Source organism: Castor canadensis, chromosome 1, assembly GCF_047511655.1.
Source record: "Castor canadensis chromosome 1, mCasCan1.hap1v2, whole genome shotgun sequence".
Classification (NCBI taxonomy): domain Eukaryota; kingdom Metazoa; phylum Chordata; class Mammalia; order Rodentia; family Castoridae; genus Castor; species Castor canadensis.
The window spans coordinates 158,828,751-158,846,796 of record NC_133386.1 but is presented as its reverse complement, the minus strand read 5'-3'; the positions used below and the strand labels follow the sequence as shown (position 1 = coordinate 158,846,796).

At 41.6% G+C, this 18,046-nt stretch overlaps 1 protein-coding gene across 4 annotated transcripts in view; it reads right to left on the bottom strand.

Moving 5' to 3' along the window:
• Nell1 (neural EGFL like 1) overlaps window positions 1-17,727 on the bottom strand; it is an 828,356-nt gene extending 810,629 nt beyond the window's left edge. For all 4 annotated transcript variants that reach the window (XM_074042879.1, XM_074042893.1, XM_074042884.1 and 1 more), the window contains exons 1-2: window positions 17,489-17,727; window positions 9,962-10,090 (exon numbers count right to left, since the gene is read on the bottom strand). In XM_074042879.1, coding sequence (XP_073898980.1) covers window positions 9,962-10,090; window positions 17,489-17,543 — 184 coding nt within the window. In that variant the 5' untranslated portion in view covers window positions 17,544-17,727. The remainder of the gene's footprint in view (window positions 1-9,961; window positions 10,091-17,488) is intronic.
• Between the last annotated feature and the right edge of the window lie 319 nt (window positions 17,728-18,046).

Genomic DNA, 18,046 nt, shown 5'->3' with positions numbered 1-18,046 from the left:
ACCCAAAAGGCAACAGTTTCCAGCAAACACACAGGACCAAGAACAGTACCTATTCCCAGCAATCAAAGGAAGATTTCATGATGCATTGGACATTGGGTAGAGTACACAGGAAGATCTTGTCATGGTAAAGGGAAATAAGCTCTACTTTGACATTAGCACTAGCATGTCTCTAAGTCCATCCAATAAACACAAAAACAGAATATGAAAGGACTGAATTCTTTCCCAGAAACTTAACTGTGGTCTAGAACAAAACCCAAGAATATTTATTTATTTATTTATTTATTTATTTATTTTCTTTCAACCTTTCCTTAGGGAAGTTTTATTTTATTATTTATTTATTATTATTCATATGTGCATACAAGACTTGGGTCATTTCTCCCCCCTGCCCCCACCCCCTCCCTTACCACCCACTCCGCCCCCTCCCTCTCCCCCCCACCCCCTCGATAGCCGGCAGAAACTATTTGCCCTTATCTCTAATTTTGTTGAAGAGAGAGTATAAGCAATAATAGGAAGGAACAAGGAAAACCCAGGAATATTTATAAGAAAACAAAATAACCTATGATCAAGCAAGGTGAAATTCACAATGACTGGCATTCAATCAAAAATTGCCAGGCATACAAGGAAAGGATAATTAGGAGAAAAAAATAGCAATAATCAAAACTGATCTAGCACTGATATAATTATTGGAATTTTCAGTCAAGAACATTAAAACAATTGTTATAAACTGCATTCAACATATTCAGAAAGTTAGGTAGAGTCATGGCAAATTTTTAGGGGTCAAACTGAACTTACTGAGATAAAAAGCACACTGAGTAATACTAACAGACAATACAAAAGAAAATTTCCTGACCTTGAACACATAGCAATAGAAATGATCAAAAAAAAAAAAACACCAAGAAAAATAAAACAGTGGCTCATGTCTGTAATCCTAGCTACTCAGGAAGCAGAGATCAGGAGGATTATGGTTCAAAGTCAGCCCAGGAAAATAGTTCATAAGACCCTATCTTGAAAAAACCCATCACTAAAAAGGACTGGTGGAACAGCTCAAGGCCCTGAGTTCAAGCCCCAGAACTGCAAAAGAAAAATAAATAAATAAATATATATATATATATATATATATATATATATATGAAAAGAGTATCTGTGAGCTATGGTGTCCCTGAAGAAGAAAGAGAGAGGGGTATAAAAAAAAGATATTTGAAGATATAATGGCCACTTTTTTTCAAATTTAATGACAATCATTAAGTCCCATACATAAGAAACATGAAAAAATTACACCAATGTACATCATAAACAAATTTTTCAAAATCGATGGTAAAGAAATATGTCTTAAAAGCACAGGCAAAATCATTATATTATCTATAAAGAAACAATGATAAGAAGAAGACAGATTTCTTGTTGGGAACAATATAAGTAAGAAGACATCTTTTAATTATGAAAAATGCTACCAACCCAGAATTTTATATTCTGCAAAAGTATATTTCAAAACCAAAGACTTTCAGAGACAAAATCTGCAAGAACTCATCACCCACAGACCTGCACTGTGAACAATGTGAAAGGAAGACCTTCAAACAAGGTGAAAATAATAGCAGATGGAAATACAGATTTACACAGGAGAATTAAAATAAACAGAAAATTATAACTATATTGTAATAATAATAAACATATAATAGCTTTCTTATTTTTGAAGCAGTTTGAAAGAGAATCAGCTGATTATGTAAGAATGGGGCTGGGGTTGTGGCTCAGTGGTAGAACACTTGCCCACCCTGCTAGAGGCCATGGGTTTGATTCCTATCACCACAAAACATAGGATCCGATCTGAAAAACCAACTAAAAGCAAGAGGACTGGGAGCACTTGCCAAGTCAAGCACCAGGCCCTGAGTCAATCCCTAGTACTGCCAAAAAAATCACAAAACTTTTTGTGTTGACCACATGTTAAAATGATAATATTTTAAATAAAAATGCATATTAAATTTCACCTGTTCTTTTTTCTTTTTTTAATATGACTCCTATAAAATTTAAAATTAAAGTTGTATCTCACAATGTATTTGTACTGGACAGTACTGCACGAGAAAAGAAGATTTAATTGGAGTACTCAGGATACAAGACCATGTTCATATTTCTACCTAACAGTGGGTAGCCAGAATACTGGCCCCCAAAGATATCCACATTTTATTCACCAGAACCTGTAAATATGTTACCTTACATGGAAAAAGAGACTTTGCAGATGTGATTATGCTATGGGTATGAGATAAGACCATTATCCTGACTTATCTGGGTAAGCCCAACATAATCACAAAGATCCTGATAGGGGAAAAGAAAGGCAGAAGGTCAATATCAGAGAAGACAAAATGATGAGAAAGGCAGAGAAAAAAGGAACTGTGACAAAAGAAACAGACATTAGAGTGGGGCAGCCATGACAAAGAATATGACAGCTTCTAGAATCTGGAGAAGGCAGTGATCTAAATATCCTGGAAAGCCTCCAGAAGGAGCATAGCTCTACAAACACCTTGACTTTAGCTCCATAATGCTCAGTTGGAATTACGACCTTAAAACTTCTAAGTTACTAAATTAGTCATTTTTATAGTAGCAATAGGAAAATAATACATATTTTATTAACCTGAAAGTAAAGTACTGCTGTAACAAATACCTAAAAATATGGAAGAGGCTTTGGCATTAGGTAATGGGCAAAGCCTGAAAAAAATTTTTGAAGGATATGATAGGAAAAGTCTAGAATAGAATGCCTTTAGCAGACTGTTCATAGAAATGTAGGTGTTAATGACTCTTCTAATGAGGACTCAGAGGAAAGTAAATAGCATGGTACAGAAAACCTGTATTGGCTCAGGGAATATTTACATCATTGTGAACACATTGCTAGTAGAGCAATGAGTGCTAAAAAGTACTTCCATTGAAGGTTTAGAAGGAAATGGTGCACATATTGTTGGAGACCAGGAAACAAAATCCTTGTTATACAGTGGCAGAAAAAATTAGCTGAATTTTGTCCTGCCGTTACATTGAAAACAAAACTTGTAAACAAACATATATTTAGCAGAAAAAATTTCCAATGTGTTGAAGGTGTAACCCATTCTCTTCTTGCTGCTTATAGCAGAATTTAAGGGAAAAGAGAAAGATTGAGTGAAGAACTATGAAGCAAAAAAGGATTCAAAATGAAATGATTTAGAGAATTCTTGGCCTATCACATTGCAAAAGGCAATAAAATTAGGAGACTGTGAGGAAAACGTGCCTGGAAAGAAGGCCAAGTGTGTAATGCAACAATCTTTTGCTAGTGTCTTGAAAGGATAAAGAGACCAGAATAATCAATTACCAGGGGCTCTTTGAAGAGATTGAATATGTAACTCATGGAACCCCTCAGCCATCTCTGTAATAGTTCCAAATAGAGATGGGAAAGATTTATGGAAGATCCCCTCTTCTAATGGAGAGGAGACCCTCAAGATTCTTGAGAATGTTCAAATGCTAAAAAGCTGTATCACCTAAAACAGCATGGCACTGCCATAAAAGCAGACAAAATAGGCCAACAGAACAGAATAGAGAGCCCAGAAAAAAATCCACATATCTACAGTCAATTGATTTTTGACAATGGCAGAAAGAACAGACATTGGAGAAAGGAAAATTTCTTCAATAAATGGTGCTGGAAAATCAGGATATCCATGCACAAAGGAATGAAACTTGAAGCACACAAAAATCAACTCAGAATCAGTCAAGGTTGTGGCACATTCTTATCATACCAACACTTGGGAGACTGAGACAGGAGGATGGAAAGTTTGAGGATAGCCTGGGCTACATAATGAGTTCAAGGCCAGACTAGGATACATAGTGGGGTTTGTCTCAAAAATCAAACAAAGAAGTTGACTGAAAACTTAAATGTAAGACCAAAACTATGAAACCACTAGAAGAAAATAGGGCAAATGCTTCAGAATATTGAAGCACATAAGGATTTTTTTAGACAAGACCCCTAAAGAGTAGGTGACAAAAGCAAAAATTGACAAGTAAAAAGCTTTGGCACAGCAAGAAAGGAGACAATCAACAGAACAAAGAGGCAACCTACAGAATAAAAGAAATATCTGTGAAGTATTTATCCAACAAGGGATTAATATGCAAAACATAAAAGGGACTCAACTCAATAGCAAAAATAAATAAGTAAATAAAAACACAATGCAAATAATCCAACCTTTAAAATGGGCCAATTACCTAAATAGGTATTTCCCAAAAGAAGATACAGAAATGGCCAACAATTATATGAAAGGATGTCTCACATAACAAATTATCAGGGAAATGCAAGCAAAACCACAATGAAGCTGGGCACCAGTGGCTCACATCTGCAATCCTAGCTACTTGGAAGGCTGAGATCAGGAGGATCAAGGTTCCAGGCCAGCCTGAGCAAAAAAAAATTTTGTGAGTCCCCATCTTAGCAGAGGAAAGCTGGGCATGATGAAGAACACCTGCATCCCAGTTACAGAGGGAAGCATAAAATAGGAGGATCACATTCTAGGCTGGCCTGAGCAAAAAGTGAAATCTCCAAAGTAACCAGAGTAAAAAGTGCTGGAGACCCTGTGTTCACACCCCAGTACCACTTAAAAAAAAACAGTTAGTATTACTTATTATCAAAAAGACAAAAATAAGAAATGCTGGCAAGGATGTGGAAAGGGGGAACTTTCACACATTGTTGGTGGGAATAAAATTAGAACAGCCGTTATGGAAGAGTTTGGAGTTTCCTCTAAAAACTAGCAATAAACTGACCATGATGGCATACTCCCGTAGTCCTAAATACTCAGGAGGCTGAGACAGGAGGATCCCTTGAGCCCCAGAGTTCAAGACTGGCTTGGGCAACACAACAAGATCCCATCCCCACCCCACCCCCCAAAAAAAACCTATAGTATGACCCAGCAATGACATTATTTGGTAAATTAGAATGTCAATAAAACATCTGAACTCACATATTTGTTGCACAACTATTCACAATAACCAAGATATGGAATCAACCTAGGAGTGTATCAAGAGATGAATGAATAAAGATAGATCTACACTGGAAAATTACTCTGTCATAAAACAGAATGAAATTCCATCACCTGCAATAAAATGGATGGGCATGGAGGACATTGTGTTGAGTAAATAAGTCAGACATGGAAAGACAAGTACTAGATGCTCTCCCTTTTTTTGTTTTTTGTTTTTTTTGTTGGTACTGGGGTTTGAACTCAGAGCCCCACACTTGTTTGGCAGGTGCTCTACCACTTGGGTATGCCCCAGGCCCATGCTCTCTCTTACATATGGAAGCTAAAAAAAATGATCTATAGAAGTAGTACAGTGATTGCCAGAGCCTGGAAATGGTGTGAGAAGAGGAAGACAAGAGAAAAGATTTGGGGGGTGGGGACATGGTTTAGGGTGTGGAAGGGTGGCTGTCTAACAAGTTTTAGACCCTGAGTTTAAGCCCCAGTACCAGAGAGAAAGAAAGAAAGACAGTAGGTTAACAAGTCTAAGAGTATTGTTTGATAGGAAAAATAACTTCTAATGTTCTGTAGCAAGTAGGTTAGCTATGGTTGACAATAATTAATTGAATATTTCAAAATAACTAGCAGAGAAGATTTTGAACATTCCCAAACAAAGAAATGATAATTGTCTGAGGTGATGAATATGCCATTTACCCTGATCTGATCATTACATATTATATACAGGTATTTAAATGTCACACTGTATGTACAATTACTATGTGCCAATCAAAAGTAAGAATTTTTTTTTAATATTCTCAAAGCCAGGTGTGATGATGTGCACCTGTAATCTCAGTACTCTGGAAGCTGGAGGCAAGAGGATTGAGAGTTCAAAGCCAGGCTGGGAAACACAGCAAAACCCTGTCTTAATTAGTTAGTTAATTAATCAATCACTTTATATTCTTGAGAATTTTATACCTACTAAAACATTGCCAATGTGAACTGAAGGAAACAGAAAAAGGACAGAATCTCCACAATTCTGGCAGGAAGCAGGCTGATAAGACTACTCAACTGCAAACACCTGCAAAAGGAAAGCTATCTCAGAGCAATGCATTGACAGCACAGACAGCAAAGGTTTAGTCCCAACCTTGGACCTCACTGGAGTTTTCACTGCTGGATTTCAAAATTATCTGAAAATGATGGTCCCTTTCTTCTTTCCATTTCTTCCCTTTGAACAAGGATGTCTCCATCTGATATTCTATACCTATCTATACACACACACCTGTATTTTGGAAGCAGATTACTTATTTTCTACTTTCATAGGTCTACAGATGAAGGAGAATTTTGCCTCCCAATGAGTCTTGAACACACCTGCTTTATATTATTCAGATTATGAGGTTTGAACTTTTGATCTGATGAGATTAGAGACTCTAGACTTTGAGCTGATGCTAGAATGATTAAGACTTTTGGAGGTATTGGGATGAGGAGACTGTATTTTGCAAGAGGGACAGATGTGAAACTTTGGAGGACAGAGAGCAAACTTTGTGGTAAGCAGAATAATTCCACCAGAACCCAAGAATATTGTCACTTTACATGACAAAAAGAACTTTGCAGATGTTATCAAATTACAGATCTTGAGATGAGGAACTTATCTTGGATTATCGAGGTGGGTGCAACATAGTCATAAGAGATAAGAATACAAAAGCCACCTCAAACTCCCAAAATGAAGTTACTCTTCCCACTAAGGAAGCCAAGAATCCTTCCTAGTTATTGCAGCCTGGCAGACATCCCAGAGGCATTTTCCACACACAGATTAGACAGCAGAGTTCTGGTAGAGGGCCTGCACTTCTGGAATGAATGAAAGAATGATGGACAAAGCAGAAGCAAAGCTTCTTCTAAGGTACATTGGACAGAGGAAATTTTAATCCAATTCAAAGTGTTTGTTAATCACTTCCTACATATCATGCACAGTTGCTAGCTCTGAAGATATAGAAGTATCTAGATAGACAGGAGTCCTTCAGGCCTTCCTGAAGCATATATAGCACCCAAGTTTCCGTAGCAGCTTTTTCCATATTAAGAATGCAATGGGCTGGGGACTGGTGGCTCACACCTGTAATCCTAGCTACTCAGGAGGCAGAGATCATGAGGATAGCAGTTCAAAGCCAGGCTGGACAAATAGTTCTCAAGATCCTATTTCGAAAAAACCCAACACAAAAAAGGGCTGGTGGAGTAGCTCAAGGTATAGGCCCTGAGTTCAAAATCCAGTATTGCAAAAAAAAAAAAAAGAAGAAGAAGAAGAAGAATGGAATAGGATGTTGATTCTTTGGGGGCTGAGTTTTTTGAGTTCCCTGTAGATTCTGGATCCTTTATCAGATGAATAGCTGGCAGATTTTCTCTCTTAAATCTAGTGACTCTTGCTGTGCAGAAGCTTTTCAATCTGATGCAGTCAGATTGAACTCATTCTTTCTGTTAGATGCTAAGCCTTTTGATTTCTATTTAGGAAATTGCTGCCTATAGCTATATGTTCCATTGTATTTCCTACTACTTCCTGTAGTTATTTTAAAGGTCCTTGATTCACTTTGAGTTGATATTGGTACAGGATGAGAATCAGGGATCCAGTTTCAGTTTTCTGATACAGATATCCACACATTTGTTGAAGAGGACATCATGTTAAGCAAAGTAAGCCAGGCTCAGAAAGACAAAGGCTGCATGGTTTCTCTCATACGTGGAAGATAGATCCAAAAGATAAACATATACATAAAAACAAACATGATCATATACAAACTCATATACAGAACAGTTTGTCAAAGTGGAACTATCCTATGGAACCCAGGCAAGGAAGGAAAGGAAAAGAGATTGATAGAGCATCAACAATGTCATAAAACAAACATCTATGAAGGTAAAGGAAATAAGCATATGTATTGAAAGCTGTTGAAAAACGGGGGGGTGGGAGGTAAAGGGGTAATGGAGAGTAATGGAAGGGGTTGAATGGGCCAAAGTAAAGTAGACTCACAGCAGGGATACATTAAGAAACCCCTTCAAACATCAACTTAATAACAGGACTGTAAAACAGATATAGTGGGGGGGTACTTATGGGAGAGGGTAGGGTTAATGAAGGATATTAGGAGAGGGAATATGGTTGATAGACTTCAACCATATATATATATATATGAAAGAGAACAAAGAAACCTCTTGCAATTGCTTTAAGTGGGGTGGGGAGGGGGTCAAGGGGGAGAGACAGCGAGGGTGATCTAACCATTGTACAATATAAGCCTGTTTGGAATTGTCATAGTGAATCCCCCCTCTTCAATGAATATATCCTAATAAAGAAAAAAGGAATGGATGGGCTCTCAGTGAGAGCTTGCACAATGCAAAGAGAAAAGTAATCAAGTAATTCAGTCTGTATTTTCTTAGCCACACCCAGCTTGAACATTTCACAACTCTTTAGTAAAGGTAAGTGAAAATTAACATATGTGAAGTCTCATTGGGCATCATTATATATCTGTAGATTCGCTAGGTATTAACAAGCCTTACTTTATCTACACAGTGAATATGGAAATCTCATTCCATATTGTTGGTTCAGTCATTCCAAAATAACCCATTTGTTACCTTAATGAAAGGCTGAGTTAAAAGAATCTTGTCAGGCATTTTTATAGAGAGTTATCCAAGCCACTTTGCTACCATTTCTGATCAGTTCACTCTCCTACTTTAACCTCCACAAAGGTCCCCACTGCTATGAGATTTAAAGTGCAAAACCATTAATATGGCCTAGAAGCAGGGTTAATATATACAATTGTCAACAATAAGTACATAACCTCCTGCCTATCAGAATAGACACTGGCCATAAATCACCAGTACACTCAAACCAGTGCACATCAGAATATCAGCTTTGACTAATGGATCCAATGTAAACTAGCCTGTGCCCACTTCCTAGCCATTCCACCTTTCAGCTATGCTAGTCCTATTTCTGTTGGTTTCTGCTCAAGACCTTCATTCATATTATTTCCTCTGCCCATAATGCTCTGATTCCCACCACCCCCCCCCCCCCACATCAGGCTTTCTAGTCATTTTTCAGGTCTCAGCTGACATACCACTTTTTCAAGGTAGCCTTATTCTGACGACCACCATATCCCACTCCAATTAAATCAGACCTGCCTATATTACTCGAATTCAACAGCCTATACATTCCCTTCATTGTAAGTATAGCCATTCAATAATAACTTGTGTTATTTACTATTTGCTTCATTATATTTTAGAACAGAGGCTTCATCTATCTTTTTTACTCTTACTGGTAGCCTTACTATCAGCCTGTTGTCTAGTATGTTGAATGAATTCCAAAACAATAGCTAGTACTTATGTAGCATTTGTTATGTATCAGACACTGTTACATAGTCCCATGAGGTAGCTGTTACGAAGATCTGTTATTTTAGATGAGGATACACAAGCACAGTCAGGCTAAGTAATTGCCTAAAGTCTCAAAGTCAATTAAATGGCAGGACTAGAATTTGATCCCAGATAGTAGGGCTCCAAAGCCCATGCTTTTTACAAGCATCCTACACAGCTTTTATAAATGCTATAGTCAAGTTTATAGTGGGCAGAGCCAAGTAAGCTGTACCCCAAAAGAATGCAGCCATATGACATCCTTTGTGCTCTTGGCCTACCCATTAGGTAAGAGATACAGGCATAAGTATAGGTAAAGAAAGAGATAATAGTGAGGGAACTATTCTGAAAAAAAAAAAAAAACATAGCTGGCCAATGGTTTTTAAGAGTTTTGCAAATTCATTCCACTATGGATCCCCACCAAAATCCTCAGGGAAACATTTCATTACCAAATCTAATATTTTACCACCATGCCCCCCAGTGCCTCCTCCCAACCTCAGAACACTCCCTGCATGTATGAATACTCTTCAGTCAATAATAAAAGAAAAACAACCAAGGTGGTCCCCAGACAAACATACTCCAGATGAACATTCCTCAGACACAACCTCAGTCCCATGCAAAGGAAAAAGTGTCTGTACCTTGAAATAAAAATGCTTTGCTGGCATTGTGCAGTCCAGACACCTGAGTGACTCCAACCGTGGTGTTCACAAGGTCCAGCTCAGTGATAATGTCCATCTGAAGGTCAGGGTCCATCCCAAAGCCCACCACTGGAGAGAAACAAAGAGCTGTTTTAGCTTAGAGACAGACTGCTAGCAACAATACAGAGCAGAGATTTCAGAGGCAGGGAGTGGCACGGGTAAAGGGAAACCAGAGATGAGTGCTTGGAGACCTCTCTCCCTGAAGAGAAAAGGAAACTCTGCCCTATTACCCCACTGATAGTGCATTTCTTGCCCCTTTACCCAGTCCCACTCCCCACTACAGATGAATAATTTCTCATCCAAAATCCCTGGGGCCAAATAATTTTAGAATTCAGAATGTATCAAATGTTACAAAGGTAATAATTGCCTATATGTTACATTTATATAATACCTTCAGCAAAATCTGAATCAGCACCCCCATAATCAAATTCCATGTTATTTCTGGATTGGAAAGTAGGATGTCTGCTTCTAAACGACATAAAGACAATAACTAGCCTAATATTCGTTCAAGTCGTTTGACCTACAAATGAGTTCAGCTTAGGATAGTTTTACTGCCTGGTGAATTCTGAAGAAATTTTTGATTTCTTAACTTTTTTAGATTGGGAGACTGTGAACACAGGATTGTAGCCCTAGTTCACCTGCCTCAGACCCAGATGCAATAGCAAAGACTGGGCTACCAACAGTAAACACCTACAAATAGTGTTTCCTATTAAGTAGGTACAGCCACCTGTGATAATGAAGGAAATGTAGGGGGACCCTGCCCCTAATGGGAAAGGTTAGTAGAAGAACTGGCCAGAAAGGAGAATCACTGGAATAACAGATGACTATTTCTATCCAAGGGATTACTGGATAGAAAGTTAGAGACCCAGACATCTCTTGTGGGAGAACCTTAGTGCAAAGAAACATTGCTCTAAATCTCTTACTCCCTTTTCTGAGAAAGGCAAATCCCCAAGGGTGTCCCTTACCCAGGGATTTTTCTGTGGAATGACTGATTCATGATTGCAAAGTGATTTCCAATTATATACATTAATAAGGCTACAGATCATCTAAGGGACTGTGTTTAAGCCATTCGTAAAGGCTGCATCTATCTACACTTAGCATCTCAATAGTGCAATTCTGATTGCGCAGTTGGAAATGTTTTAATCAGCAACAGCTGTCAACTTGCATGTGATGGTAATGCAGTCTCTGGGAGGCAGAATTCAGAGAGCTTGCACCCAATTTGTCCCTCAGAGACCTAGTGAATATTCATCAGAACATCATGAGCGACCACAACCTCACCTGTCCTCCCACCTACCCCCACTGGCTCTACAGATTAGGGGAAGAAAATCTACCCTCTCCTTCCTCTTTTCCATTAGGAAACAGAAACTACTGCAGCAATCAAGCCTTCTGTCAGAGGAAGACTGGTCAGGAAGGGCACTTTGGAGCTGAAACCTGTCATTGCCAAGGTAGAAAATAGGTTAAATTGAAGGCACAGTGCATATAACTGCCTTCTCAATTTTTGTCAGGCTTCTCCTTGTCTCCTGAGCTGAAGGTATAAGTTTTCTCCTCCAAAATGCAACTAAGTATGGGACCAGTTTACCCAGGGATAACTGTTATGTCCATAGATTCTACATTTCTTCATTCAATTCTTTTTTCTTACAGGAACCATCTATATAGCTAAGCACTGGAGATGCCTGCATGGAGCTTGCACTTGGTTGGGGAGGAGGAAAATAAAGAAAATAATCTGAAATAGCAATAAATGCAATGAAGAAAATCAAACAGAGTAAAGCAGCTTGGGAGGGAGCCCTACTTTACATGAGGGTATCAAAGAAGGTTGTTTTGAGCTAAAACCTAAATGACTAGAAGGGCCAAGACCAGGGGAGGATGCTTTTCACATGTAAAGAACACTGAGTGCAAACCAGGAACGGAACGTACTTTGTGTGTGCGAGGAACAAAGAAGCTAGTGTGGCTGCAGCAGAATGGACCTGGGAAAAACTGGAGAAAATGAGGCCAAAGTGTAGACAGAGCTCGATCACTATAGGGCCTTGTGACCCACAACAGGCAGCCTGGATGTTACCCTGTTTTGAATGAGACACCATTGAAGGGTTTGAAGGTTTATTTTACGAGGAGGAGGGGAGGAATATGTTCTAATTTACCTTTTTAAATATTATCTAACTTTAAATTTCTACACGCCTGCAATTGTTCATCCTACACAGAGACTCAATTCACAGAGCCTAGTCTATGCAAAGCTAGACAGTCTTCGATCATCCCAAGTCATACCTCCATAAGCCTGTTGTTAAGACTTGCGATGTTTTTTCCATGTAAGCTTAGATGCTAGCAGATATATGATCACCTTGAAAAGACAGGAAAGGAACTAATATTTCAATTTGATCTATAGTGTTCTATACCTATATGGCAGAAATTAAATCAAGGGTGATCTCAGAGGACCTCCAAGCTGGTCTTTTTCTGGCCAGGAATTTTGAAAGTGGCTGGGGAATGTGTTCTTAGCTGGACACAGAAGGAAGCATTCCCTGTAGCCCCAGTGCCTTGCACAGACTCTGACATATTACAGGCTTTTAATTTAGGACCCGATGAGTGGGTACATGATCACCACTTAGGAAGCAATAACCTCAGAGCAATATTCCTATCTGAGGATACCATGAGAAGGCAGGATGGCATACAGGCCAATGAAACTTTCTAAGGGAACTATGGTTAGCCAAATCTTTACCCCTCCCACACCTACCCCTTGTACTGTGTGGCTTTGCAGTCCCTTCTACTAGAATGAGAGCAAACCTTTCCATCCCTTGACTTTGCTCTCAGTCATGTTCCCTGTCTTGACTACTGGAATATTAATGACATTATATAAGCAAAGGCTTGAATGTGCTTGCTTGGTAAGATTCATTTTCTTGTTCTTCTGTATCATGATGAGACTATGTCCCTACAGGCCCACTGGTTAAAGAGAACTGAGATAGACACACTACCTAAATTTGGAACAGAGCTCAGCCAAATCTGGCCTAGATAAGGCAACACCAGATCAACATACAGATATATGAACCACAGTAAGTGATTATTGTCAAGTCACAGAGCTTTAGGTGTTTTGCTATGCAATGTTGTTGAGCCAGGGACTCCCTATGATGGTCATCCTAAAAAATACTCAAATCTTCCAACCTAGAGAACCTAAAATTAGACTAGTCTAAAAAAATGCCCATTCCAACCTTGATCCAGAAAGTGTTGTGGAAATACTAAACTAAAAACACTTTCAGTCCTGTCTGAATTCTATGAATAACATGCCATTGGAAAAATCACTTCTGTAAAAAAGATGATAATGATACCTCGTCCCACACTGCTGGGGGTCGGGGCAGAAACAACATAAGCACTCCGACAGTACAGTCTGGCTCATAGTTGGTGTCCAGCTAGGGTTTGCTTTACCTGTCTTTCATGAGACTAGTTCTCAAGACCACACCAGCTCTCTGGTCCTCAGCTCTACTGGAATAGTGCAGCTGAGAACTGTTTTGCTCTTTTTTATGAAAACACCCCATAAAAACAGAACAAGTGAAAAGAAATCAATTAGGCTTCTGGATACAGTTTTCTTCTCTCCCTTTAATTGGTCCCCTTTGAGATGAAAACGCTCAGTGCCAATAGCTGGATGTGTAAAGGATAGCACTTTGCACACTGCCTAGGGAATCAGAAAACCTATTAATAAGGCAGCATTTACATGGCCTCTCCTGAACCTTATGTAGTGTGAGACTGTTGGTTCTATTAGTATTTTTTTTAATGTTTCCACTCTTGTCCAAGCATGGAGCTCCTGCCCTTTTCCAGGAAACTCTATTAAAGTTTTCTACTTTTGACTTAACAACTCTACAAATGGCTGAAACTGGGAATTAAAATTAAGCAGGATAAAAAGCTCCTGGTAGGAGCTATTTTAAAAACCTGGAAGGCAGCATGTCAGGGTCACAGAGGCACTTGAGACCTGGCTCTAGTATTCAGAACCTTGACCTTAACCAGGACACCTGCTGTTGCTGCTGCTGTTTCTGCTGGCCGCTCCTCAGCCCTGTCCAGGATGTGCTCCAGCCCAAAGTCACTCAGCCCACCTTTGATGTCTAGTACCTAGGCGCCCAAGAAAATCTTCCTGGGTCTGGTTCATGTCTTCTAATCCAACTTATTGCTCATGGTGGCAGCTGTTTTCCTGGTTCATGCAGAATAAAATAATGCTGGAAATATGCTCAAAGACCTTATTTAACAGCAGGATTTCATCACCACTTGATCCACTCTTAATACCCTAAAATCAATTTTCTTGAAGGATATGCTCTATGCTTGTTCAGAGTTGGCTGATGTTTTATATGATTACTAGAAGCTGGAGCTCCTTGTCACTGCCCCACTATTCAATTCATAAGTAATGAACCACCTGGGAATTGTTTCAAAAGAAAATCTGTACTTTCCAGCAGGTGGCAGTACACTGAGGGTACTGATCTTACAGGTGCTCCCTTCAGCCTCCCTCTACCCTGCTGAGCCAAACTGGAAAGCAACAGGGGAATGTTCATTGAGTTCATATTACTTACATTTCGAAGCCATTGGAGAAAATTTATGGACATAGTGTGCTATTACTGCTGTTACTGTAGTCGTCTAAATTTTCACTGTTAGTGATGCACCTGGAGAGCCCACATCATTTTTTTACACAAAAATAAGAACAAGAACTGAAGAATAGTGCTTTCCCATCTTGACTCTACTTTGCACTCTACAGCAAGTTCACCAAACAAGAGCTATGTAAGCATCTTCCTTATGACACCTATCATCAGATCTTTTCATATGTAACTGCTTCTGTACTGCAGTCTTGCTTTAATTAAAATGTGCCTGATATCATCTATTCATTTCCACTAAAAGGCGGTGATATCTGAGCAGCTCACTAAGTGAACCACATGTTTATTTCATCTAGGACTGTTAACAGCCCAGACAACAATTGTCTCACTTGACAAATAAACTTTCCAAGCAGCTGTTTGGATCCTGATAAACTAATCACTAGCCAGCTTTTGCTACCTAAAGAATATGGATGTGTGATGTGGAAATTGGTGTTCCTGGGCAAAATCAAAGGGGTTATCCCCCAGAAAGTTCCAAGAGCTACAAGAAATTGTAAATGTATGAATTAAGAGATAATTTCTCCCCTGTCTCTTTGATTGTTCTGATAATTTTTGTAGAACTGGTCTCTAGTATTCAAATCATATTAAGTAGCTTGGAAACCCAAGCCCCAGGCAACAACCACAACAAGTGGGTCAGACCCTTCCCTGCTTCCCTGCCTTTGCATAGGTGTGCTTTCCCTCCTTATCCCTCCAAAGCTTTCAAGACTCAACAAGTCACCTCCTAAGAAAAGCCTTCCCCAATCACCACCTCTCTCCAGAATTAATTCACACCTTCCCCCACTCTGTATTTCCTTAACACAAACTTCTTATAATCCCACCTGTCCATCTCCCATCAAGCTGTATTGTAAAATACAGTTCCTATCTAGATTCTCAGCTAAGCTGTAAGTTTCCAGTAGTCAAAGACCAAGTCATTTCCTCTTTATCCAAGTTATCCAGCAACTAGCAAGATACTAGCTAGTGTGTTGAATGAAAAATGTAAATAAATGAATGAATCTTTCCTTACAAACAAATTTCTACAAGGTGTAAGGGGAAATAGGAGGTGGGCAGGGGAAACGATCCTCACAAGCCATGTGCCCTGGAAACACTCATGGATGAGCATACCTTCTGGCAACTTTTCAACGCAATAATGAGAACAAAGGATGTAGACATACTCAGTCGTGATATACACTTGAGGATGTAAAACAACCAATGGATTGCCTCCACCCGGGTCTAGTTTCTCTCTGGCTTCTGTTCCTCTGTAAACTGCCCGGCAGCCCCAGTTTGTGCGCGCTCCTGGCGGGTCGTCCCAGCTCTGCCTTAGTTTCCCCCTACCCTCCTCTTCCTGGAGCGTGTTCTTTCCAGAATGTTCTTGATTTTAAAAGATGAGCCCATCCACAAAATCCTGAATTCGGGAAACAACTATTCCAGGCTACACGGAGGCTTGGCTTCTCTGCACCCTCAGAAGCTCCTATGGAGATAAGGAAATTTATAGGGGTTTCTTTTGTCCCTGGAGAAATGTCTCCTTGAAGCTCTTTCATTCGGCAAAAGAAAGCGCTGTAAGGCTAGATCAAGGGGAAATGGTAGGAGCCGGGAAGCTCCTAGACTGTTGGATCCTCAGGCGGGCTAACTGCCAAAGAGGGGCGCTTGGGGCGTAAGTAGAGGGAACTTTTAAGCCAACCAAGGGCCAGCGTCCCTCCTCAATCTCTTGGGATAAATTTGATGCCTGGCCCGCGTAGGTGGCTATACCTCTATAGAAGAGAAAAAAGGTAGTAAAGGGGGCAAGACACAGGGAGAGGGGAGGGACCACGTGTCCATTCTGGGGTTCAAAGTCAATCAACAACGAGTGCTGGGGATGTCTGGTGTACAACTGAAAATCACTCCCCCCAGTCGGCAAACCCTATTTTTGCCACATTCTTACCCTATCCCCTCCTCACCCCGTTCTCCAGATATCTACTACTAGCTTCTTGAAGAAGGCGGCTACTAGACAGTCTCCTCCTAACCCCGGGGGACTTGGAGACAGGGGAGCTGGTGGAAGCGGAAGGAAGGAGGCGCGTTTAGAGTCCTCACAACTGCACCTCCGCCGGTAGAACGAAGTGAGGACTTGAGACACTGGAACGAACTGGGAATTAACGCCAGTTATCCTTGCTCCCCTCCCCACCCAGCAATCTTCAATTATAGCAGGGGAAAACTGGTTTGAAGGTTGACAACATCTCCAGGGCTGTCTCCACTGCTCCAATTTCCCACGAATAACTGTTCGCCTAACCCTTGGGGCGGAAGCGAGTGGAGGGGAATACTCCTAGAGTTCCCCTGGGGAGAGTCAGAAAGGGACAAAAAGAAATCATGGGATCCCGGGTTCTCCCGCAGCCCTCTTTTCTGCGCCGCGCCTCGCTCTCCCGGGCCGGGGCCGCGCCCGCCGGGCGGAAGCGCTCTGCTGCGGGAACAAAACGGCCGCTGCCTCTTCCCCACCCCGCCCAGCTCGGGGAGAGGGTTTCCACCGCGCCTTTCAAGTTCAGGGATGCGAGGCTCGCGGGCCCGCCCTGCTGCGGATTTTGACGCCCCGGAACCGAGAAGCTGGTTACTAGCAACACGAGGGTGCGACCGCTCGGCCGCGCCCCTCACTCCTAAGTCCCCGCCGCCGCGTCCCCCGAGAAGAGTACGCTCATCGGAGCATCTTCTAGCTCGTGAGTTCCGCTTCTCGCCCTTCCACCCTAGCCGAGCAGAGAGATCTAAGGGACCAATACATGGTACCGCCCTTCCCTACATCAGCTCAGGGCTAGGCTCCAAATCTCTCCGTCTCCATGTGGGCGATAGGCACAACGGCGGGGCTCCCCCTCCCCTTTCTTGGGGATCCCTCCAGCCGCTCCGACTTGCTTACCTGTCCTGGCGGTGCACACACAGAACCATAAAACTAAAATCATATCCATCGGCATCGCTCCCGAGGGTCCCCGCCAAGCAGGGCTCGCCGAAGCCAAGAAGAAACAAATGCGCCTGGATCCAGTGGCGCGCCGTTCTCGCCGCCGCCAAACTTGCTAGCGGGCGGCAGGGGAGGTGGCTCGGCAGCGCCGGGTGCTGCGCTCGGGGATCGCGCCCAGGAAGGCAACCCCGGCCGCCCCGCCCCCAGCCCGCCCCCCACCGCGGGCGGTGGCAGCACCAAGCTTGGGCCCTGGCCCCCGCTGCGGTTGCGCTCGCCTTGGAGCTGCGGCTGCTGAGCGCGGCTCGGCCACTCCGGCAGGTTGCCCTCCGAGCTGGGGAACCGATCGGGTTCGCTTCGCTCACTCGTGGAACTGCGAGAACCTGGGGGGCAGGCACGGCAGCCTCCACTACCCCTAGGACCCGAGTCGGAGTCCCGGGACCTGCGGCCGAAAAAGAGGCGTTGGAGGTGCAAGGCTTCACACGCTCCAACCTCACGAAGCTGCTCTCACCACTGTCGCCG